Source organism: Parambassis ranga, chromosome 4 (genome assembly GCF_900634625.1).
Source record: "Parambassis ranga chromosome 4, fParRan2.1, whole genome shotgun sequence".
Classification (NCBI taxonomy): Eukaryota; Metazoa; Chordata; class Actinopteri; family Ambassidae; genus Parambassis; species Parambassis ranga.
Genome location: NC_041025.1, coordinates 8,512,886 through 8,536,289, shown reverse-complemented (window position 1 = coordinate 8,536,289; position 23,404 = coordinate 8,512,886). Strand labels below are relative to the sequence as shown.

The 23,404-nt window shown below is 41.8% G+C and overlaps 2 protein-coding genes across 2 annotated transcripts; one reads left to right on the top strand and one right to left on the bottom strand.

Moving 5' to 3' along the window:
- Positions 1-1,165: 1,165 nt before the first annotated feature.
- Positions 1,166-5,124, top strand: LOC114434669 (Rieske domain-containing protein). Its single transcript, XM_028404005.1, has 3 exons — positions 1,166-1,525; positions 1,803-1,918; positions 2,839-5,124. Exons 1-3 carry the CDS (start codon positions 1,336-1,338, stop codon positions 2,935-2,937), a joined length of 405 nt encoding a protein of 134 aa, XP_028259806.1. The 5' UTR covers positions 1,166-1,335; the 3' UTR covers positions 2,938-5,124.
- A 238-nt stretch (positions 5,125-5,362) lies between these two features.
- On the bottom strand, positions 5,363-23,220 carry cilp2 (cartilage intermediate layer protein 2). The gene is made up of 10 exons (XM_028404544.1): positions 22,964-23,220; positions 16,924-17,001; positions 15,272-15,541; positions 14,906-15,088; positions 14,375-14,530; positions 13,980-14,297; positions 13,513-13,621; positions 12,913-13,070; positions 8,989-11,404; positions 5,363-8,605 (listed from the first exon to the last, which is right to left on the bottom strand). Exons 1-9 carry the CDS (start codon positions 23,025-23,027, stop codon positions 8,991-8,993), a joined length of 3,750 nt encoding a protein of 1,249 aa, XP_028260345.1. The 5' UTR covers positions 23,028-23,220; the 3' UTR covers positions 5,363-8,605; positions 8,989-8,990.
- Between the last annotated feature and the right edge of the window lie 184 nt (positions 23,221-23,404).

The window sequence follows — 23,404 nt, the reverse complement described above, 5'->3', positions numbered from 1 at the left end:
ATTTAATTGACTTGCTTTTGGAGACAGCTTTGGATGAGAATCTTCCATTTTTGGTACCTCCACCTCAGCTTCATTCCCTCCAACACAGCAGACTGGATATGGATATATGATGTTTTCTAGCTGGAAACTCCTGTACAGTGACTCATATTGCCAATATCCCCTCTTAGCTCACAACATATTTAACAGTTTGGTCACTTAGATCAGATTTCTTTACACTGGCTGTCCTTTATTTTCTGAACATTCGTGATCCAACTTCTGACAAGAGGCAGTAGCGCTCTTTCTTCCTGCCCATGACACATTTTTCACACTCGTTGCTGCTCTCCTCTGCACTCACGCTGCACTCTTACATGAGTCGGTTTCTCAAAGTCACGAATCAGAACAAGTAGCCTCTGTTATGCATCACTCCAGTCTAGACACTAACTCACTTTACTTACAAGCTCAAAACTGCCAGCTGAAATATTAGAAACAATAGTTGAAGAAAGACAGATCATATATTTGTGTAGTTTTCTTAGTGCATGTTGTCTTTTTGTGTTAAAAAAATATGTATATTATGGATGGTGGACATCTTTGATTACAGACAGATGACACACATGCAGAGGATTTCACAGAGGATGGCAGATCTCTCTGGGTTTATCATCTGTAAAACAACAGACAACACATGCAGGGTTCACTAACAGTCTGTAAAACAGCATTTTAGGGAGAAAAAAACTCTGTAAATCAGCCAAATACCTGTCTGGAGCTCAGTATGGAGTCTGCCATGAAAAGAACAAACGGGCTTTGTAACTGATAATTGAGAAATGATTTAGAACTATTTACAGAGTACATAAAAAGTAATGTTCCACACTCTTTGGGAATAAATCCAATCCAGTCCGTATGTTTAAGTGTTCTCAGTAAACTCAACAGGCCACCAAGAAACGCTGGTTGCGTTGTTTGAACATGAAACAGTGCAGTCAAAGAACAGGAAGGGTCTGTCTGGGTCTATTCACAGTCAAACGTCATGATGATGGGCAGCAGTCCCCACATTAAACTCTGTCAGGGCCGCGCGGTTTGTTTTGCACATCTGCATCACTGTGCGGCTCTGTGAATAATAACTGTGCTGCCCATTCATTATCTGAACAGATGTAGCCGCCTGTGCGCTGCTGTAGCTGGCAGGCTGCAGCCCGGATGGAGGCAGCAGCAGCAGCAGCAGCACGGATGAGCATCGTACCAGCCGGCCTGGTGCTTAATATGGAATATTTGCACAGAGCAAACTGCCAAACGCATTTGAGCCGGCGGAGAGAAAAGGAGCCCTGTAGTAGCGAAAATTAGAAAAGCAGGTCATATCGCCGTTTTTTTATGGCTTCTGGCTCTGAAAATGAAGACGGAAACAGGGAGGGCGCTTCGTGGAGACTCATAGGCCCGGCCTCGGAGCTTTCCAAGAAGCGCTGCCGTCTCATGCACTCCTCTCTCGGCCACGACTCTGATGTCTGCCTCTTCTACGTGAAGGGGGAGTTTTTTGCTATGGATGCCCGCTGTTCACACTCTGGTAAAAAAAAAAGAAAAGAAAAGAAAAAAACAACACCCACCCACGCACGCTTTGCTACATTAACCCTTTGTCTGCCTATAAGGCAGAGTAATAGTTAACACACAAATATCAAATGTAGATACAGCTGCTGAGCACACACATTTGTAGCCTGACATGTCTCTGCAGGTGGCTAACTGTAGTGATCCTCAGAGCCTGAGAAAAAAACATCACCATCGTGTTTCCTAGAAAGAAGACACACATGTAATGTCCTGAGTGCAGTTTCCTGTGTGTGATGCAGGCGGTCCGCTGTGTGAGGGGGACATTGAGGAGGCTGATGGAGTCCTTCAGGTCTTCTGCCCCTGGCACGACTATGACTTCGATCTCAGAACTGGGAAGTCAGGGACATCATTGCAGGTCAGTGATGAAACGTGTCCTGTTTTTCCTTCCCAAACATAGTTGATAATAGGCCAACAATAAATACACAAACATGGTCATGTGACATTAAGTTTTCACATCTGTTATCACACCATAGCCAAACATTTATTCAGTGTTGCTGATATCAAAGATGTGTATTTAATATATAAATGCATAGACTGTAAATACATATGGATGACATGACAGCTCCTAAAAATTGAGGCCAAAACATCTTGATTGCCCCCTGGTGGATGGCTGCAGTATAGGTCATAAACACCCGTTTATAGACATTTTCCCAGAGATGGTTTATGACTGTAAGCGAGTTCTTATCATGGTGCCCATGATTAGAACTTTTTAGTGTTGTCTAAAAGAAGAGAAAGTAACGTTGCAGTAAGCAGGCAACGGAGCAGGCACAGACTGCTAATGGATGGGGTGTTTTTTTATGATGGCAGCATCTGCAAGCTTGACTTTTGGCCTTCATTTTGTACAGTGCACAGCACTGACAGCACTGTGTTGTCCATCCTTATAATATATACAGCCTATGGTCTAGTCTACTTAAAATGTGCTCCATAAAACCACAGGGGTGTGGGAAACACTAGATTTGGCCTGTAGACATATCATCCATTTGTTTTAGTTGAGGTACTAAATGACACAACATGAGACACCAAAGCTTGTCAGTCACAGTAAAGATCATGACAAATGCTAGTTTGCTTTCTCTATTGTGTGCATTGTTTTAGAAACAGTTCATAATTTACATAATTAGGCTAATAATTCAGCAATACAGGAAATATATTACAACAGGCTACGCTCATTGGCGTCAGGGTTTCACAACAGTGTTTACTTTCTTCTGTAAGAAAAGTAAAGTGTTTTGACACGTGTGGTTATTCTTTATTGTATCCCACCTTTTTATTTTTTTACAGCAACAAGTGTATGAAGTCAAGCAGGAGGACGGAAATGTGTACGTGAAGCACGCAAGTCGTCTCTCCTTACAGCCTTTTCCTGTGGACCAGAAAAGCTGAACAAACTCAGCACCGTCCGTTTCATCCTCCAGCCCTTTGTGAGACCTGTGCAGCTTCAGTGAGCCCACTCAGGCTATTTTTAAAACTTTTTTTCCACAGAACATGACCCATCTGAAAACATTCCTAAGCCTTATCTCTCATTTTCTCAGCAGTGTGTCTGCTCTGATTGCTGTGAACTCAGGATGATATCAGAAAGAATGCGTAAAGAGGATGTGACATCATTAAATAGTTTTTTGTTGAGGAAGTGTCAGTGCAGACACCAAAAAGAAATAGATGTGAGCTTACTGCTGATGTTAAAAGCATTTAACAAAAAGCAGCAAAAGCATCTGGCATCATGAAAGCCATTTTCCTATTGATCATTTAGTTTAAAGGTTTCTTTACAAAAAAAATAACTCAACTGTTTTTCCTTCATATTGACCATTACATTGTTAAACACAGCAGTTAATCTGAAAAATCCCAGGACAGGAATTTGTGAAGCCACTGTGTTTTCAATCCATGGCATTCATTCATTCATACATACATGCAAAAAGCAATACTACTGTAGTATCTAAATGCATATATACTGAACATAATGAACAATAGATGTGATGATCATCTTCATTCATGGAGATGATCATCATTCATTGTGATGTGTTTTTGTAGTTTTGTAGTTCAAACGATGGACTGAAATAAGAATGCAGGTTTATTATCAGCTGTGTTACCCTCACACTGAAAACTTTGTGCAAATGCTTTACTAAGAGCAGCAAACCAACATGTCTGGACAGTTGTGGATAAACCTGTGGAAACATTAGCAGTAGCCAGCTCCTCTGTGCTAACCACAAAATTTGTTGGCATGTGATTGGATGAGTCTATCATATTAGTTACAGGCCAGTCTCAACCAATCAAAACGTTTCTCACTGTTTGGTCTTATGGACTGTTCTGGTTTTCAGGTGAGCGTCTGCACAGTCATCGTATAGGCCTGTGTTAGATAAACAGATCAGTAAGGCTGGGTGGAAATCTGTTTGGGGCATGGTCGGTTTCAGGTGAGGAGTTTGGGCGTGTGGACGGAGCTCAAAGTAAAGCAGCTGCTCCTTTGCGTGTAAAGGAAAGAGTTGGGGTGGTTTGGGCATCTGATCAGGATTTCCCTGGGTGCCTGCCATTGGAAGCTTAATGGGCATGCTGAGTTGACGAGCCACCAGCACACTGAAGTGATTATATATACAGTATATTTCTTGCTTAGCCAATGTGACCTGACTCCAGATGAGCAGATGAAAATAGATGGATGGGTACAAATCTGTTTGTATTGGAAGGAGGTACAATGTGTTGGTCAGTACAAAGGAAATGAGCCTTCGGATTCATTTAGTCTGAGGCTATGATAATTAACTAATAATGATAATCACCAAAATGAAACTGTCCCACATTATTGGGTTTTCCTTGTCGAGTATTTGATACATTTAAACACTTATGTGATTCAACAGGGACTCTGTTTCTGAATTTCTATGGTTAGGTTTAAGGCAAACACACATGTACAACACTGCCATCACGACTAAGATGTCTCCATCAGCATTTCTCTCCTTTCCTGGCCTTTGCACAGGCAGGTTTGTCTGTTACTGACGCAATGGGATTTAAGAGGAACAGTTTGCAAGGCGCCTGAGGAAGGTTCATGACCTGAAATTCACCATTGACTAAAGAAAAATGTTACTGTATGTGTGTGTGCTTCTTAGCGTTGAGAGGAGTCACTCAGTATATTTTCTGTCAGCTCAGTTTCTGGCAGACTCTCGGAGCCCAGTCACCAAGGTGTCAATGACAGTGTGGCTCAAAGGGTTTTTCTTCCTGCTGTGCTCCCTGTTGTGCAACTTTATTACAATAATATTTCCACTGGATAAAAAAATGCCTCTTCTAACCAGATGTCACACTGTGCCACATTATAAGTCATCACCTGCAGGGTAATGGGCAGACACAGCAGAGATGCAGCTTTTTCATGTTAATAGAGAAGTCCAAGAATAAACACTGTCTACTATGTGCAGGAGTGATTTTTACATCCCTCCAGTGTCCTGAGACTCTGAAGAAAACTGTGTTCTTGTCAAACCTTTTATGTTATTTTTATTTATTTCCCAAAATACACATTATATGCATCACTCATGTTGATGTATTTTGTTTCTTAAGTATGTATAACATATATTCAGAATCAGAAATTCTTTATTAATCCCAGAGGCAAATTGTTTGAACATATGTTAAACATATGTTAGGAAATACATTCTTAGACATTAAACTGGTTATATTTGGTTTGTTGTGTACTGTGCTTATTGTTGCAGGTGATGCAATGTTTTTACAGGTATTTAATTTACTCATTGATGTATTTTAGCATTATGTGCTGATTTATTATAACACATGATTTATTATAACACATTTGAACTTTATTATTTCAGAAATATCAATCCAAAGGTTTACACAAAATCATTTATTTACAGTTCCTTGATCATACAAGTATCGGAGATTTAATACAACGGACAATTTACACATAAAAACTTCAATCAGAAACAAAGCAATCAGCATCACCATGCAATAGTTAAGCATTACAGGTCGTTATTAAGAGTTCATGTATTTAATCCTTTTACTACCCAGGGTTGCTTCATCTATGTACTCCATAAAGTGGTGGAAAAGGTTCAAGGATGACCTTCTGAATAAATTATGATCTCCCTGAGACCAGCTGGACTGCACAGAAGAGAAAATCTGTTTATGCTTAAATTACCGATAAATTGTTGGAGCTTTCTGGAGACTTGGTGTACTGTTCTGCATGATGTCAAGCAAAGTCAGTGTTTTGAAAGGGTTTTAACATAACAGATTCATTTTTCAATTTTAGTCACCAAACATTACAGTCAAAAAAGAGCACTGAAAACAAATGTGTCACCATAATACTGTTTAGTTGAAGGAGCAATTCAAGATTTTGGAATGTATGCTTTTCAATAGCTGAGAGATGAGATAAGGCTGATGAAGCCTTAGCTTACACTAAGAACACCTGCTTTTGTCAAAAGGTAAAAAAGTGTTGCTATATTACTCTCTTTCCTAAAGAAACTTAATCAGATAACTGTTCTCTTTCCATTAGAACTATGTCTTTAAAGTGTGTTTTATCTGCTGGATTCAGGCTTAAACACACTTTATTTTATTTAATGGACTATGGAAACCTTTTCCTTGAGTCATTAAACCAAACACTGCACAGGGTTTTAATCTGCTTTGAAGTTCTCTAAAGACAAGGTAACTGTTCTGAATCTGAAAGCACAGATTACTTTCCTCATGCAAAGCCTTACATAATGGTTTACTCAGGCTACCTTGTCTTTCAAACTGCTGATAAATTCTCCTCATGAAAAAGCCAATTCTCCTGTCAAGGCATTTTCCCAACAAAACTTGCATTCTTCCATGTGCAACCACTTTTAAAGCCTAGGAATCTGTAAGTGATGGACGGTGAGGCCAAAGACCACTAATATTTTCCTTTCTTTTTTCTTCCTTTTACCAAACAGTACCCCAAAATGATTAAATCCATCACCTGATAATCTCACTATTCTTTTTTTCCTGATGTCTTTTAGGCTAACATTTCCTTCAGTTGCTTTACAGCTGTTGCATTTTTATAAAACTTATATCTTCCTATGTCTGGATTCAATCATCATCTCTCTTACAGGGTGGATGCTGCATCTGCTGCTGGGAGATGTTTGTTTTCATCTGTGGATCTGACCTGTTCAGACGTGGACAACCCACATGCCTGTGATTGGAGAAGTCAGTGATAATGGCAACAGGGCCACAGGCTGTCACTCCACATGTCTCTGCTTTAAAGTCTTGTTCAAGAGTGTGCAGCTACCAAGTGCAACAAGTACAAGAATATGGTTACAATATATGATTTTTATCTTCTTATTGGCACCTATGGAGCTGAGCGGAAGTTCAAAAGTTAACTGTAAAGAAGACTGGGTGCTGATTGATGGTAAATTGATGTTTGACCGAAACACTCTTGGGCCCGATATATATAGTTGATTTCTTATGTTTGGCTGTTTGTGAATGTCAGGGTTGAACTGTTTCAACAGTCCTCAGGAGAATATGTAATTTATTTTCTAATTAGCAGCAGGATTATATTTACTTGTCAGTCTCTTCCAGTTTCTCCAAGGACCACAGCTCCACTAATTTGGGTTTGGATTAGTTCAGCTTGAAGGATTTCTCCCAAGGATTTCTGCCCGCAGGAACACATATTGCAGATAAACAAGTTTGGAGCCAAGTGAACCTTAGCCTATTGAGTTAAACTTGCCTAATTATTCAAATAATCTGCACAACTTGAAATCTACGAAATGCATAGTTTACACGTACTTATATAACACATAAAAACCTACCAGTAAACCCAGTTTTTGTGAAATCATGTGCTGTTATATTAATGGAGAGAGGGTCTATCACTAAAAACAAAGAGATTTATGTGGTACACAAAATGTCATTTCAGCTGAGTCATGCAGCAAAGTATGAAAACGTTAATGGTCTCAGAGGCAAAGAATAGATAGAGATTTTTGTTTTTGCTAAAGATTACAGAAAATGAGTCAAACACCTCATTAGATGACACAAAGAGCAAAGACTTGCCTTTTCCAGTGGACACCACTGAACCTCATTTTGGATGATGGGAATCAACTGTAAACAGGATAAAAATTGATTTTGTCTCCCACCATTGAGACATTCATTTCCCAGACATTTATTTTTTTTTAAATAAGGCTCCATAGTTATCCACTGAAAAGGGAAGACCTGAAAGAGATGCCATTTCATTCACCAGCAGCACTTTTCAAGTACTGTAATATAGTTTAGAGCATGCAGAATTTTACCAGTTCTCAAGTTTAATTATAGTTATTGCACGTAAAGATACAGAGGCAACTCAAAAACACATCATCCAAGAACAAAAGCACAGTTTGTAAGCTTCTTGTAGTCAAAATGGACATTACATTTTGCTTGGTGATTTTTGGAATGTGTGGAGGAAAAAAATAACAATAGAAAAAAAATGTGTTTTACATATAGTTTGTCTGTTCCTAGTGCAGTCTGTGCTTGCTGACAACTTGTTTTGCACATTTAAAGTATGTGCGGGTGGACGTTTGGATGAATCTCTCTCACCCATATGGTATATGACTTACAAACATTAAGAAGCGTGACTGAAAACATCCTCTGTTCGCTGGGGTGGTACATTCCACTCCACTGTCTCTTCTGAGTTTGTCTCTCCTTGGTGGAAAGAGTTCCCTAGTTTGTAGAAAAAGGGCTCAGTGTCTTCTGCATACAAGAACCTCATGTTGGTTTCTTTCCGAAGTATGATTTCAGTGGAAAGCAAGGGCCTATTAAGAAGTGTTTGGGGTTTACCAGAGTATTTACAATTTTTGAAGGTTTGGTTTGAGTCACACATTGACAGATGTCAGCAAAAACAGCCACCATGGGAGAGAAGTGAAAATCCCACAAATTAGATCTATAAAAGTTACAACTGTATTCATTCATAAAATTAGACCAGAGCCAGTTAAATAAATGTCAGTCACTGTGTTACATATGGACAAATGATGCGTCTCTTAGGAGGGAAGAAATACATTAATATACCACACCCTTCAAGTAATGTCTTCAATCATACTTGATAAATTCGACAACCTTTACTAGACGCGATGGCTTCATATTAGTCTCAACTGTGGACCTATAGAAGAAAAAGAAAGAATATGTAAATCATATTGATTTTAATGTCAATGTAATCATTGGTCAGTGTATCTGTATCTGAACTATAGACTGTCAATAAAGATGGATGACACAAAGATGGATTCCCCCACTGTAGAAAATACAGGCCAAAATGTCTTGCTTGGGCGGTGCAATACTAGAAAAAGACAACCAGAGTGTGCGCAGTAGAGGTTGAAAGGTATGGGCACTATTCCGCCCAAACACCCACCCAGCACACCCCTCCCTTAACTTTTTGCATAGTTTGGCTGCTACATTGGCTGCTGACATGTTTGGCCTCACTTTTGGGGAGCGGTCATGTCATCCATCATAATGTACAGTCCGTGATCTCAACCTACTTCTTGTTACCTTTATTGGCGCTGTGTGCGCATGGACAATCTCCTCCTGTTTGTAGAGCTAGCTCTGCGATTCTGGGTCCTGCCTCGTTGTTCCGAAGGATATGCCACCACCTGGGTGGATGACCTCTGCACCTGCAGACCCTCCAGCTCTCTCATGTCCCTCGCCATCTGAGACAATGTCTGACCCGGGTTGGTCTGCAGGCGCTGGAAAAGGCTTTCCCTGTTTATTTTTCTCTCTGGACAACTGAAGGTCAGTGCTACTCCAGAGTCTGACTTCATCTCTCTGGAGAAACCATCTGAAGTGCCATCAAAGCAGCGCCCAATAGCAATCTCTTTGGCCACCCTGGGGTTCTGGTCTGTGACTGTGTAGATGCCATAATTGTGTCCCAAAGGGTCAACAGGTGCCAACATGTTGAATGCATGGGACTCGTTGTTTTGTGCGAGCGGTGGATGTTTATTGAGATACTCTTGTAGGAGGTTGTTAGTGTTAATCCTGCGACAGTTCCCCTGTGGAAGAACTGATATGAGAGATCTGTCCACTTCAGCTTGATCAAACAGCATGCCGCTGCATTTGAACTCTACACAGGCTGCTGATGTGTTGGCCTCTCGCATGTCCCGTGTACTACGAATGTCTCTGATGCCGTAGAGTTTCCCTTTTGTCTCTCTGTGTGTTCCTCCCAGATTTCTTGACCTGACCATCACTTCCTTCTGTCCATGGATCTTGACTTTAATGAAGCATGCTCTGAACTCCTGGGGGTTAGGCCACCAGGAGAGGTAGTCTCCTGTCCAGGTCGTCAAATCATTCTCCTCAAATGGAACAACATTGTATTCATACTTGTCCTTTTCCACTCTGAAAAATCTGAAATGATTTGCATCAACAGGGGCATTTTCACAAGCTATTAAATTCTGATAGGGATATATCGGTCCATTGGTCTCATCAAGATTGTTTTGGTTAGGCTTTGCCAGGTTGATTTTAAAGGCTGTTTTCTTCAGAGCTGGATCCTCGTGGTCTGAACGCTGGTAGTTTATTTTATCCAGATAGGGCTGAGACACTCCAATAATGTTTGGATTCATCTTTGGGGTGGAAGGAGCTGCCTCCAGTTCTTCTCCACCTAGCATTGCTGTAACATAAGCTGTATAAGCATCAGGTCTCTGGGCATCACAGAAAGCTGGCAAACAAGCCCCGTTGGGTCCTGTAATCACGCTGTCAAAACGTCCCCATGCTCTAGGATTAGAGGAATAACCAGGTTTGGGTTCCAGGTTTATCAGGCTGATTACAACACCTTCTAGCTGTTCAGTAGGTAGGAACTTGTCACTCATGTAGGCACGGACTTTAACGTAGCAGCGTCTGTTTTCAGGCACATCTAAATTGAAAAGTCTACGTTCTCTTATCTCCATGTTGCCAATGAGGAATGTGCGCTCCTCACGCTTGCTCCGCCCATGGCCTCCAGTAGTGGTTGTGCTGTAGGAGAAGTCGCCCTCCTCTTCCCAGACTCCTGTGTCTGGGTTTAAAGACCACAGTTTCATTTTGGGAATGTGCTCTTGCATTTTGACATGCTGTGTGTCGAGGAGGACCTGGACTGCTCCGGCTCCAAGAACTTCTTTGTTGGTCTCATCTCTGAAGTCCACAGAAAACATGCCATAGGTCCTCAAAGGGAGCATGTCACCCTCATCGTCTACAAAGTTGAGGTCACCAGGGGCAGCAGCAGCCGTGGTGATGTTTCTTGGGTCAATGAATGTGACGCTGGCTTTCACAGTCCCCTTGTAGATTTCTCCATTGTCCTTATGGAAGGAATTTGGAGGTATGACTAACTGCCCTATGGGGTCTTCCCCTTTGATTTCTCCAAGGTCAATAGAATTGGTCTCTCCTGCATTGATATCAATCGGTGTCTGCTTTCTCATCACCTTCACATCGTGGTAGATGGAACCACCTTTTTTGTCAAAAATGAACACTTTAGGAGTGTCAAGAAACTTTTGAGTGGGGTCAACAAAACTGACCACTAATCTCTGTGTATCGGGAGTAATTTGTAACGTGAAGCCTCCCTGGTAACCTGTGGTGCCCACTCTCTCTTTACCAATGTAAATGTGCCCAAAACGCAGAGGCTCATCATTGTCAGCAGAGACCACTCTGCCACGAACCAGCACAGTTGGCTGCACGCACTTCTGACAGCTGCACTGTGTCACAGCCCGGATAGGGAGGCTATAACTGCCACAGTCAATGACTCTGCTTTCCATATCTTGGACACCACAGCAGAATCCAGCGCCATCTCTGCAGCGCATATCAAAGTCTAGGGAACCAGCACATTTGTTGTGAGGACAGCGGCCAGCGTTGTAGTACTTGGACTGAGTCCCAGACTGAACACAGTCCATTGGTAGTCTGATGAGGTGGGTCTCCGGGGTAGAATTGCATGCTGGTTTTCCTTTTGCTGTGAATTAAACAATAAATTAAAATAAGCTACTGTCGAGGACACATGTACAGTAAAAGAGAAATTATCATGACAATAATGACCTAAGGACCATAAGATATTAGAGATTTTGAGGGCTTTACTAATAGCCTACTAATTGTTCTATTGGCTGGTTTTAGTGTGCAGTGGACATTCATGCTTTTCTATTTTGACATACGGATGCATACACAGAGATGTTATAATGTATTCACAAATACACATGCAGACTGTCTACATGGCTTAAAAAGGCCTTTGACTGGCCAAGTTGGATGGTGAAATGAGACGGTAATTAGACGTGAAGAGAACATTTATTTACCAACCATCCAACTGCAAGCTGGAAAGAAAGAGTGATTGTTCACCCAGACATTGGCAGGATAATTAATGTGCATGATATCATGGTGGCGCTTGTAAGTATTCTTGTTAAGCTGCCCATCTTGAAAGTAAGTCAATAATTGCAGACACATGGAGTGGTGGAATCTGCATAAAACATCACTGTTGTTTTCCTGAAGGCTTCACCAAGAGGATATGATCTGATTGTAAATTACATAACACCTGTATCACCTCATTAAATCAGTTAATACTGTACATTACATAAGGAAGGAAATGCGTGAGTGAGACATGCTGGTTATCCTGCTCTGGGGTGCAGGTGTTGTTCTGCACACATACACTGTCTCCTGCCATTTTGACTTTAGGAGTGCAGGGATTTGTCTGTGGCCTGGGATGGATTGCTTTAACACTCTTCCATGAAAGCACTGTTTGTTAATCTGTGTCTTAACTAACAAGCACCTGGAGACTATAAGCAATATGTGGTTCTCCCAGACGGATGTGGAAATGCATGCTTGTCTGAGAGAGAGAGAGGAGAAACAGAATTTATTGACAAGCTTGGGTTTCATCTCAACACCGGGTGTTCTGGAGAAGTAGGGTTTGAGGTTTTACAGAGTCCAGAGCCATCTCACATAATAAAGAATCCCTGTTTAGAGAGCTGTACTTTCAACCAATGTAAACATAATAAAATTTCTTTTCCAGGCACAGCCAGATTGTTAGCATCCTGATATTTTTATTTTCCTGTGTTTTTTTCCAATGACTGTTAGCAACCCTCCTTCTCTCCTTCAGCTGCAGGACACTGTGGTTTTTATTTGATTCCTGTTAATGCATGGACATGGTTCATGGACGACTTGGTTGGAGCTCAGTGCTGACATTCCACCTAAGCTGTGTATTCAATCTTCGAAGCAGCTGCTCTTTATACAGTAAAATTAATTGCGGTAGTTTGCTTTTTGTCAGTGGTTCCGTTTGAACCTGTGGACAGCTTTGATCAAATACGTCACTGTCAAACGCACTGGGACAGCAGCCATGCGGAGCGATAATCCCTGTGTGCCGCTTACTGTCATTGTAGTAAATTATTTTCCCTCCAGGCTGATGAAGATGAATTACAGTTTAGAACAACCTCACTTTCTGACTCTGAATGAAATCCTTTAGCAAACAGTTCTTACCAATCACAGTGAGGGCAGCTGGTGATGACTTGATGCTGCCCACTGGGCTGCTGGTTTTACAGTAATACTCGCCAGACTGCTCTGGCTTCAGATCCCGCAGTACAAGGTCTTCCTCATACTTGTACACCTTCCTGTCCAGCAGAGTCCCATTGTGGTACCTTGATTATAAAAACAGAGGGAGAAAATTGTGAGGGTGTGATTTAGACCCTTTTTAGTTATTACAATGTCATAGGGCACTGGTAATAACATTCTGTGTAAAATAGTTATAATGGATGACAATAGATCCCCACATTTGTGTTTACTGGGATGTCAATGATCCCTGTCTTTGCAATTTCCTTTGCAATTGTTTTGGTTTTATGACCCATAACTGGTGTGTTCAAATGTGGAATATATAAATATATATAAAAACAGGTTATTTATTTATTGTTACAAACATTTACATTACAGTGGCTCTAATCTTCTTTTACACACAAGGTGTCAGTTAGGGTCCAGCTGACATAAATTTCAGTATCCTCTTCAGTATTTTATTAATGTCTAATATGGTGAAACAACCATCCCATCCCAGTTATCCCTGGGTGTTTTCGTTGTTTTTCATCTCACCAGTAGTATTTGTCAGGTGCTGGAGAGCCTGTTGCCTTACAGCACATCAACACCCGTCCTCCCTCATAACGCACTTTGTCCTCTGGGTGCTTCACAATGTATGGTTTTTCTGTGGGAGGCAGAACACAAGGCATCCTCTTGACTTTATTCTGATTGTTGTGAATGGTACCGCAGGGCGCAGAGAGCTCATAAAACTCAGTCAAACATTATATTTTATTTTCACAATGGTCTCTGTGCTTATAAAAAATTATTGTTGAGGGAATTACACTTTGAAAAGCAGCACAGGTCTATTTTTATTTCAGTTTCCATGCAACCAAGTACTCAAGAAAATAGTCCTGACTGTTATGTTGCAGTGTCAATGTCCTATTTGAGAATATGACTGAAGAAATTACTCTGTGGAATGATAATAATCAGAATCATTTTCTCCAACATTATTTATCATCAAGTCTTAATTTCTTTGCACTCACCAGCTGATCGGAGGATAGCGTGTAACCAGGACAACCCTGTTGTGTTGCTGTAGGTGGAGACGGTGACTGGGACAAACTTCTCCTTCCTGATGGTGATTGAGGCTGAGCTGGAGGAGCAGAGTCCTGTTAGCCTGAACTGACCTTTGGCATCTGTACGGGTACTGACGACCTTAGGGTGGCTGGTCAGTGCCACACTGGCTCCTGCCACAGGAACGCCAGTCACACTGTGGACATCTCCTTGCAGCATGTGGTTGTCACACACACAACGGCTGCAGTCCTCACTGGGATGGCCTTCAGTGCAGACACGCTGACATTTGGCTGTTGTGAAGACGGTGCAGAAACGTAAGTGCAGACTAACAAAGACACCAACAGGTAAACAGGGTAACTTTGCACACCTGGGCATGGAGTTCTTCCACACTTTTGAATATCAACAGGTCGTCCTGTGCACTGCACCGTCATGGAGGTCCTCACACAGGTCCTTCTCCTAATCCTGCGGCCTCCACCACAGGTCACTGAACACCTTCCCCATCGACCCCATGGACTCCACTTAGCTAATCCATCAATAATACAGAGAGGTGATGAGTTTGACCAGCACATCAGTCTTTGAGTTCAGGTTCAATTGTGAGGATTAAAAACTGATTAAAGCTTTGATTACCACTGATAACAAGAGGTTCAATCATGAATACTTTAACTAATGGTTTGCAGAATATTTTCTGGCACACAATAAAAGATCCTTTCAAAGGTCAAAGCAAAGGGAAATCTGCATTTTATACTTGCAAGGACACTTTACTCATTCTACATAGCTCCATAAAGAATATTTTAATTACCAGTCTCTAAAGAAGGGCTAAATGTAGAACAGTGCAGCATTATGGTTTAGTGTAGAGTTAGTTACAGTACAGGGATAATTTAGATCCTGGGATGATCACCTGTACATGGAGGGTTGGAGCACTCCCTCCTCTCAGAGTGGTGCCCCTGACATGCCGGTACCAACAGAAGAGGCGTGGGTTGTGCGCTCATGCATTTCCTCTGGCGGACCTGGATGCCCACATCATTACAAACTGTGGTGGAACAGGGACCCCACTCACTCCAGTCGCTCCAGTAGCTCTGCACTAAAGGCATGAGAAGAAAAACAAAATTTGCAATTATGTACAATCAGAATAACAAACACATTATTCAACATGACATGTTGTAAACAGCCAAGAGGTGTCCTCATTGCTGTGAAAATCTTTGCCTAAATGCTCATATCTGTAATGTGACAGTTTTCAGAGCTGAGTTGCTGTCCTCAGGACTACCTGGGGGACACTGAAAGCGGACATGGTAGTTGGAACAGATGCGACCAGGTGGCTGTTCCCTGTTGATGCACCAGAAGCCTTTCTCCAGACTAGAGTGAACCACTTCGCCAGTGTCTGCCGCTGCCACCCAGTCTGTAGTGCGAGCCTCCATGGCTGTAGGCCGTGCACAAACCCTCTCCCTGTAATAGAATCGAATCGCCTCCAGACGCTCGTAATCTCCATTCCCCCCTGGATGGTCAATGTTGAACCAAGATGTCCACTCAGTCACGCCTGGAGACACGTGGAGGTGCAGACATGGAAGAAAAAGAAAGAAAGAAAGAAAGAAAGAAAGAAAGAAAGAAAGAAAGAACAGACACAATGGAAAGTTAGAAAGCAAGAAAACAATCCACTTCAGGATCCAGGAATATCAAAGGAGCATAGAGAGGCTGGAGCTGTTCTCACATGGAGGGGGGACATGGTGCAGAACCAAGAAAAAACTACATGGAAAACAGCAGGGATGCGTTGCAAACTTTGAGAGGTCTGCAACTACCATTTAAAACTGACTTCATACACCCCAGGGAGCCCTGCATTGTCCAGGTTCCTTCCAAGCCCCCCCTGGCTTGACTGATGAGGCATATTGTCCCGTTTATTTCTTAGTCTGTGGCATGTTCTGAAACCTGAGCAAATTCCCCAAGAGAAATATGAGGAATTAAAAATAGATGAAGCCCATTAGCAGCGTACTGATGAGGGTATTTTTCTTGTACAAAGAATTGCTTCACTCTGAAAGTTAAATGCATGGAACAGAGAGGTGGTAGCGGGGACATGTAGCCAGCTGGATGCAAACTGATACAGGTGCTTTCTGTACAGCTAAAGATTTGGGATTGTTTAGCTAAAACTGTGTGCTTTTCAAACTCTGGTGACAAGACGCTTAATTCTAATTTGCTTTGTTTGTTCCATATCACACAGGATGCTGGCTCGGAGAGACAGAGGGACGAATGAAGTATGTTGGTTTTTTCCTAAAATCTCACCCTGCATTCTTGGTCTTTATGCTTCATTTGTACCATCACATTTCCATCTGTTGCTGGTAGCTGGTAAAATACTTGAGATGTATCAAGTTGACCTATATGTAGATTAGACAGAGGGACAACCATATCCTCTCAGCTCCCCATTCTACATATTCATGGACATCATCCTATAGGGGAGTATTATGTTTCCATGGCGTGATCGGTGGGTAAGAACTGGTTTTAAGCTTATTGTATTTTTAAATGGCATCAGTTTAAGTATGCAGAGTTGCCATCTGTCTCCCTGAATTGCACTGAGCTCAGAGCTGCATATTTCTTATATTATTTGTAGGTGGATGGGCTTTTATTTGTGATGGACATCACACAAAGACACACTGAATGTAAAATTATATGTAGGCACTTAAACTGAGTTATGACTCTAAGAAGTACATATTGATGCTTTCAGGCACTGAATTTATTTCCATAAAGTGTTAGACACAGTCACTGATACTACTGCTGCTGTATCCGTTGATAAGCCTGCTAAATCACTGTATTAAACTACCACAAGTAATTTAGTGTTATTTTTTACGACCTGGCAGAGACCAGCATGCACCTGAGACTGAAAATCTACCATGTGTAGAATCAGCTCCAAATGTCTCTTGGATTTAGTACCTATAGTCTGTGAGTCCGTGAAGGAGTTGAGGGCCATTCTCCTTCTCCTCTCTGATTGGCTCCTGGTCCCCACATGCCCTGCACACAGAAATGGAAAAACATCTTTGTATGACAACACGTTACGCTTCCAGCATGGCACAGCGTTGTGCTGTGTGCTGCCATAAGGTGGCAGTGTTAAAAGAAAACTGTATGTACTGTACTTGGTGCTGTTGTCGTCCCTTTTATTTGCTGTAGTTGAACAAAAACCTTCTTTGTAGTAAAGTGACATGTGTGTGTCTGTGCCATTCTCCATGTTGGGTTTGACCTTGACACATGACCATCCCTGAGGAGTGTCATTCTGTAGGCTGTTGAAGGATTCATTCAGGATTCATTCAGGATACATTCAATGTATTCCCATAATCCTTCACTCTTCTTCTTCTTCAGAGTAAACACACCAATGGCACCATAAAGCTTCATTTTCTTGGTGTGCACTTCCACATCCAGACAGCTTGTTGTGTTATAGGTTTCTTCTAATTACACCTTTGATTTCTTTTTGTCGGGTTTTAATGAGACAGAAAATGTTGAAAGCAGGTTACAAAACTAAATGTTTGGTCCCTTTTTCTTTCCTTTTTTTCTGTGTTTTCTCCTTCCTTCACCTGCTACTCTGCCTTATTGGCCGCCCAACTCCTTCCCCCTTCTAACATCCTCTCCATTTATCATCTCCCCCGTGTTCTTTGCCGTGCGTCTTTTCATTCTTCAGCTTTTATTGTCTCCCTCTGTCCTCCCTTCTCCTCTAGATCCATCAACAAGCAGCCACCACTGTGGATGCTAATCAAGCTCCAGCTGAGACAAATCAGTGCATGCAGTCATCTGTTAAGCAGCAGCCAAGCCAGAAAACTTCACTCTACCTTGCTTGAGTGCTGTTCTCTCTCTCCTTCACACACACACACATTCATATAGGAAGCATTTTTTTATTTTAATGATTATAGCGCAATGTATAGACATGCACACACTGCATGTCTGTATCATAAAGTCACTCTTGCATCACATTCTCATTTTTCATGCATATGTTCACATACACAACAGCACAACATGGAGTATTAGATGAAAGTGAAGGTTGCCTTATTAGAGAGAGCACGATATTAAACTTGGCATTCACTGTGGGCTAATTTTGGCTCTTTGATTTATTAAACTCACGTTGTGACATTTTCCTTCCTGCTTTGATGTGTAATGATTCATTTTCCTATAGTACTCATTTTTTTATGTTTTCAAAAACGTCAGTTGTTTGCTTGACATTTCATCTCGCGAGTTTAACCCGCGCCGTTTGGAAAAAATAAATGTCATGGTCCGTGACTGAAACAAAAAGTCAGTGTGTGCATGTCTGTGTGTGTGTGGGTGTAATATGTGCAGAAGTTAGTACTTTTGGGAGAGACACTGCTGGGTTTATGAGCAGAGACTCCCAGCGCAGAGACCAGTATCGATCCCAGTCCCCGCTGGTTTTTACGGCTCACTTCAGCTCTTTATTGTCCTGCCAGCACATTTCTTTTCTGCCCTCAGTGTTGTTTGATAGATTTAGCAAAAGAAGAACAGGAGCTCAACAGAACAAAGATAGACTGTCCAAAAGTGTATTACATAAGTTTTAAGGTAACACAGACAGTCAGCTGGTTGTTGATTTTTCATGCCCTGGCTTTAAAAACATTGATAGTCTTCTGTCTCTCTGATACACTGGAATGACTTGTTAAACAGAAGCAAATGCTTTCACACAGATCTGCTGAACAGATGTGGCTCTGCTGCAGATTTAGTTTGGTAAATCAAATCAAATCGCTTTTCCACCATTCTCCCACATTTTGTGTCTGTCCAAATTACATTTTAAATGCAGTTAAAACACAATTATTTAATCAGTGCATTCTCTATTGTTCCCTCTGAGAAGTTCCACAGGATAGCCTTTTGTATAACCTGATTAACATTGACTTTTTAAATTTGTCGCTGACAAATTAAACACCAAAGTGCGTTCATTTATTTCCAAGACACTCTAAAGCAGTAAAGTTCTGCTCTTGTTATGTAACATTTTTTCTTCGTCTCACACCAAAACTAAAAGAATTCACAGCAGAAACTTCTGGCTCCTATTATCATTTCAAGATGTCCGATAATGAAAACAAAATAGCAAGCAATTCTTTTGAGTTTTATGAGGTGACTAATGGTTTTAAAAAGTTAAAAGAGGAAACCCGGATTGGCCACAGCAGAAGGCGAACACAGAGGCACTGACCTCACTTATGGCAGGCAGGTACGACCTGGACAGCCTCCCATGAATGGCACACTCACAGAGCTTATTGTGCTTGTGAGTGGCATGTTAGCACTGTATAAATTTTAAAAGCTGAGTGGACTTTATTGGTGCACTGCTTCATGGGGCTGGTATGTGAGAGAATTTACCTCATCAACAAGTAAGTAGCACATGTTTTCTCAAGCCAAAGAGAGCAAGGTTAGAACTTATGATTTCCTCTTCTCTGTTAACAAAAATCTGCCCTGGAGGCCCTGTCTGGTACAGTAAATCTTGTTCCTGCCCATTCATATATTTGTTTTGAGCTTTGTTGACAATCTCTTCAATTTTCACAGATTCAGAAGCATTTTTTTGCCCCAACGTGCCGAAAAATAAATTATTAGGCATGACTGCTATGATTCAGGTTTGTTTATATTTGACGATCCTCCCAAGAACAACAGCATTATTCACATAAATTGACACATATGTTTATGTTCACGTGACAAAGCCCCTCTAGTGGCCTATATATCCCCAGCCAACCTCACTGTGACCCTCATAAACCACAGACAAGGTAACAAGATACATTACAGTGGCACTGCGATCCACATATAGCCACACTGCAAATACCTGAATGCCAAATGACATGAGTTATGTGTCTCCTGGATTACTTCTCATCCTACTGCACATTCATTGTCATCTTTGCACACCATGGGTCTGTTGTGACAACTGCGAGCCTTATTTTAGAGAACTAGCGTCAGATTTAAGAATTTACGTCACAGTGGCTCACTCTAAAATACAGCCGGTGTACTTTGAGCCTGGCTGCACAAGGGCAAACCTTCTATTAATAAGCACCTCTGCCTTTGCAAAAAACAGCCTCCCTCTCCTTCACTTTCTGAGTAGGAGTTTTCTGCCTTTGCCAGAATCTAATAAAAAAAAAAAAAAAGCTGCTGCACCGAGAAATGGGGGGAAAATGCACGACTTTATGAAGTTGCACCCAGAATGGTTTCAGTCATATTACTGAGGTACGGTTGTGCCAGATGCACACTGGCAGACAGACAAGGCTTAAATAGAAGGTCTGGATCCTGTTTATAATATTCCAGATCCTTACAAGAAGGAGAAGACATGAAAACACCCCCACCCCCTCCCATGAGTTATGTAACCTGTTGGACAAAGGAAAGCTCGCTAAGGTTGTTCAGAATTTGTTGATGCAGCTTCTTGACGCCCAAAGTGCAAGACCAGGGGTGTGAATCGTCTGTCTGTGAAGTGTTAGGGTTTAACTTAAACAGAAGTATCTCATGTGTGAACTGAGGGACCCGGCTGTATGTGTGTGGGCCCTTGTATGTGATGATACACTTGCCATGTCATGTGGAAGCTGTTTATGTGCTTGGCTAGCTTCTCTAGCTGGGGTGTGTGTGGCTTCGGGGGGAGTCTGCTCTCTTTCTCTCGGTGTCTCTTTACCTCAATTCTCCTAATTCCCAAAAATCTCTGTGAGCTCTAAACATCTGTAGCTCTTTAAACTCTGCAATATAGTCCCTGACATTAACTAATAAGGCAAATCAACCACATGATTAAAGGATTTACACAGCTAGTATAATAGATTTCACGCAGCATTGTCTCTTTGATATCATTAACTGAGCATGCATTTCTGCATTGAAAATATCTGGAAGTCCTCACTTGAACCTCTGCGCAGGTACAGAGCCAGGAGCTGATTAGTCCTGCAATAAATAATTTCTACATATGTGTATACAGACAAACACACAGAGAGTAGAAAACGAAGGAAGGCTATGATTATGGCTTGTAGGTCACCATTTAAGGGTATTTGCACCTTTCCTTTTGATCCATCGTAATCCCTGTCTTAGTCATTTAAGTCAGCTGGCCAGACAGCTCTGTGTTTGGAGCAGACAGTGGTTAGCATCTGGAGAACTAGCCCTTCTGTCTGACTCACAGCAGCCCTCCAGCTGTTTACACACAGAGAGGAGAGAAGAGAAGAGGAAGAAGGTGAAGATGAGGTGGTACAAACCACAGTGTACCCCTCTGAGTTACACTCAGCAAGCAGCTGCCATTGTCACATTTATAAAACAGTTCATAAATCTGCAAGTTCCAATGCGTCTGGAGAGAGTGACAGAGAACAAGGTGTGTGGAGGGCATTTGATGGAGTTGGCCAGAGAGAAATAGGTGGAGAAAGGTGAGGGAGGGAGTTTGATGGAGAGACAGAAGGAAGAAAGATGGGGAAGGTATTTGTGAGGAAATACCTGGTGGAGACTGACAAACAAAAGGCAACCAGACGTAGATGGAGACATGAAGTCGTTACTGTAGAGGTGAACTGAACTCAGTGACGGGGGGCTGAGAGGGTCATCAGAAAGGGAAAAGGAAAGAGTGACATGCTGGCCAACCTGACAGGGAAAAAGAGGACAGTAAAGTCATTTTACCTGTGCTCTTTATCCCTGCTTTTTATTCCATTTTCTCATTTAGCAGAGCAGGTGGAAAAGTGGGCCATGCAGTTTGTGATTATTTCACCTTGTTTCCAAGGTGACTGGGTTTATATCTTTAGGGACCGCTGGCACTGTGTTTGAGGGTGAAATAAGGACAAAATGCACCAAGTTACTGCGAGACGTGGATGTGCTGCTAAAAAGAACGTGGTAAGAAGCAAAAAAAAGGTCAGAGTGTTCTGTTCAGGCAGAATCAATATGAATCACCATTCACATTCACTGTCCTCTAACCTTGTGATATACTCATCAGTGAATGGCACGAAGCCCACCGTGAGACATTTACAACTCAAATGCCTCAGAGCCCAAAAGATATGAAGACTATAAAACTGTATTCACCCTTGTTTACTTTTATGAACTGCCAGCTGTCTTATGTTTTAATGTGAAGCAGCTGTAACGTGGAGAGATGACAACTCCTGGGAGAAAAAGGCTGTTTTCAGGAGTCATTCAAAGAAAGGATGATAAGAGTAAAATTTAAGGGGAAGAGAGCAGTGAAATCTGTGTTCAAATGTATGTTTCAGTTCAATTTAGACACATTTTCCACAACGCAGGACTTCTGTTTGCTGATAGTGGCACTGCAGTTTCTTATTATAAAAACCAAATGATGTGTCACCACATGCGTTTTGTCACTGAAAGCAGTGTGACTGTCATCAACAGAGCTTTTTTTATGGGGTTAAGCTCCATCACAGTGAGCTTTCATTGACCTCCTCCTCTGTCTCCACATGTTGTTAATCTTCACAGCAGTGACACATGCTGGTGACTTAACATTAGAAATTTAGAGATTAAGATCTAATGAGGTGGTGTATCGGCCCACACACACAAACACCAATGTGTTTGGTGTCTGTCTTTTTAGAGCACATACATTTTTATTGCCTTAACATAAGTTAATAACACCAGTTTTTCTAAATTTAATGATTAACTCCTCAAAAAGTCAGATTATGTCCCTACAGTATGGGGAAAACAAGCACACACACATACACACACTCATGCACTACCACTCTTATCATATGAGCTCACCTCCAGACATTTGCCTAAAGCCATCCAGAAATCCTACTCTGACATCCTTAGGGAAATGTCGTCAACTTAGAAAACTCTGCAGACAGTGTGTGTGTGTGTGTGTGTGTACTCTGGCTGGACTTCTGTTCTTATATTATGATTGTGATAAGTGACAAGGAAGATGAAAATACTTCAACTCAAAACAGGATTCATGTTGAATATAGTCTGTTTTTTAAGTCAGTAGTCACAGCTTTTCTTGGTCTCCATCTATTTTGCTCTTTAATAATGATAACGGTTGAATCATCCATCGGTCATGTCTTACCTTGGCCCAGAGCCACAGAGGCCAGCAAAGACAGCAGGAGTGTCACCTCATTTAATTCCAACATTGTGCCGACGCTTTCAGTTGCAGATGTTTGTCTCCTGTCTTCCACAGCATGGACACGGACGGAGCAGTTGATTCTTCAGCTGCCGGCCACAGCTGAGTTGTAGCGCCTTGACTTCCTCAGGTGTTAGTGATGCTGCTGGCGGAGCAGAGTCACACTGCTGCTTCTCATCTGAGTTGAGTTGCTGAGTTGGAGACAGGAGCTCAGGCGGTTTTAAAAAGAAGGGGCATCAGGAGTGCACACCAATCCAGCCCCTCTCTCCTCACCATTGGCCAGTCAAATGTAACATCTGGGTCCCCCATATAATCGTCCAAAAAAAGGTGAGGGTAAGGTGGGGGCAGGGAGAGGGGAAGAAACACACACGCATAGAAAGTGAGAGG

Excerpts from the sequence above, each read along its gene's own strand:
- LOC114434669 (XM_028404005.1), top strand. The coding sequence starts at position 1,336 with ATGGCTTCTGGCTCTGAAAATGAAGACGGAAACAGGGAGGGCGCTTCG. Across the intron at positions 1,526-1,802 it reads TGCCCGCTGTTCACACTCTG|GCGGTCCGCTGTGTGAGGGG; the intron begins GTAAAAAAAAAA and ends TGTGTGATGCAG. Across the intron at positions 1,919-2,838 it reads AGTCAGGGACATCATTGCAG|CAACAAGTGTATGAAGTCAA; the intron begins GTCAGTGATGAA and ends ATTTTTTTACAG.
- cilp2 (XM_028404544.1), bottom strand. The coding sequence starts at position 23,027 with ATGTTGGAATTAAATGAGGTGACACTCCTGCTGTCTTTGCTGGCCTCT. Across the intron at positions 17,002-22,963 it reads CTCTGTGGCTCTGGGCCAAG|GGCATGTGGGGACCAGGAGC; the intron begins GTAAGACATGAC and ends TTCTGTGTGCAG. Across the intron at positions 15,542-16,923 it reads CACGGACTCACAGACTATAG|GCGTGACTGAGTGGACATCT; the intron begins GTACTAAATCCA and ends ACGTGTCTCCAG.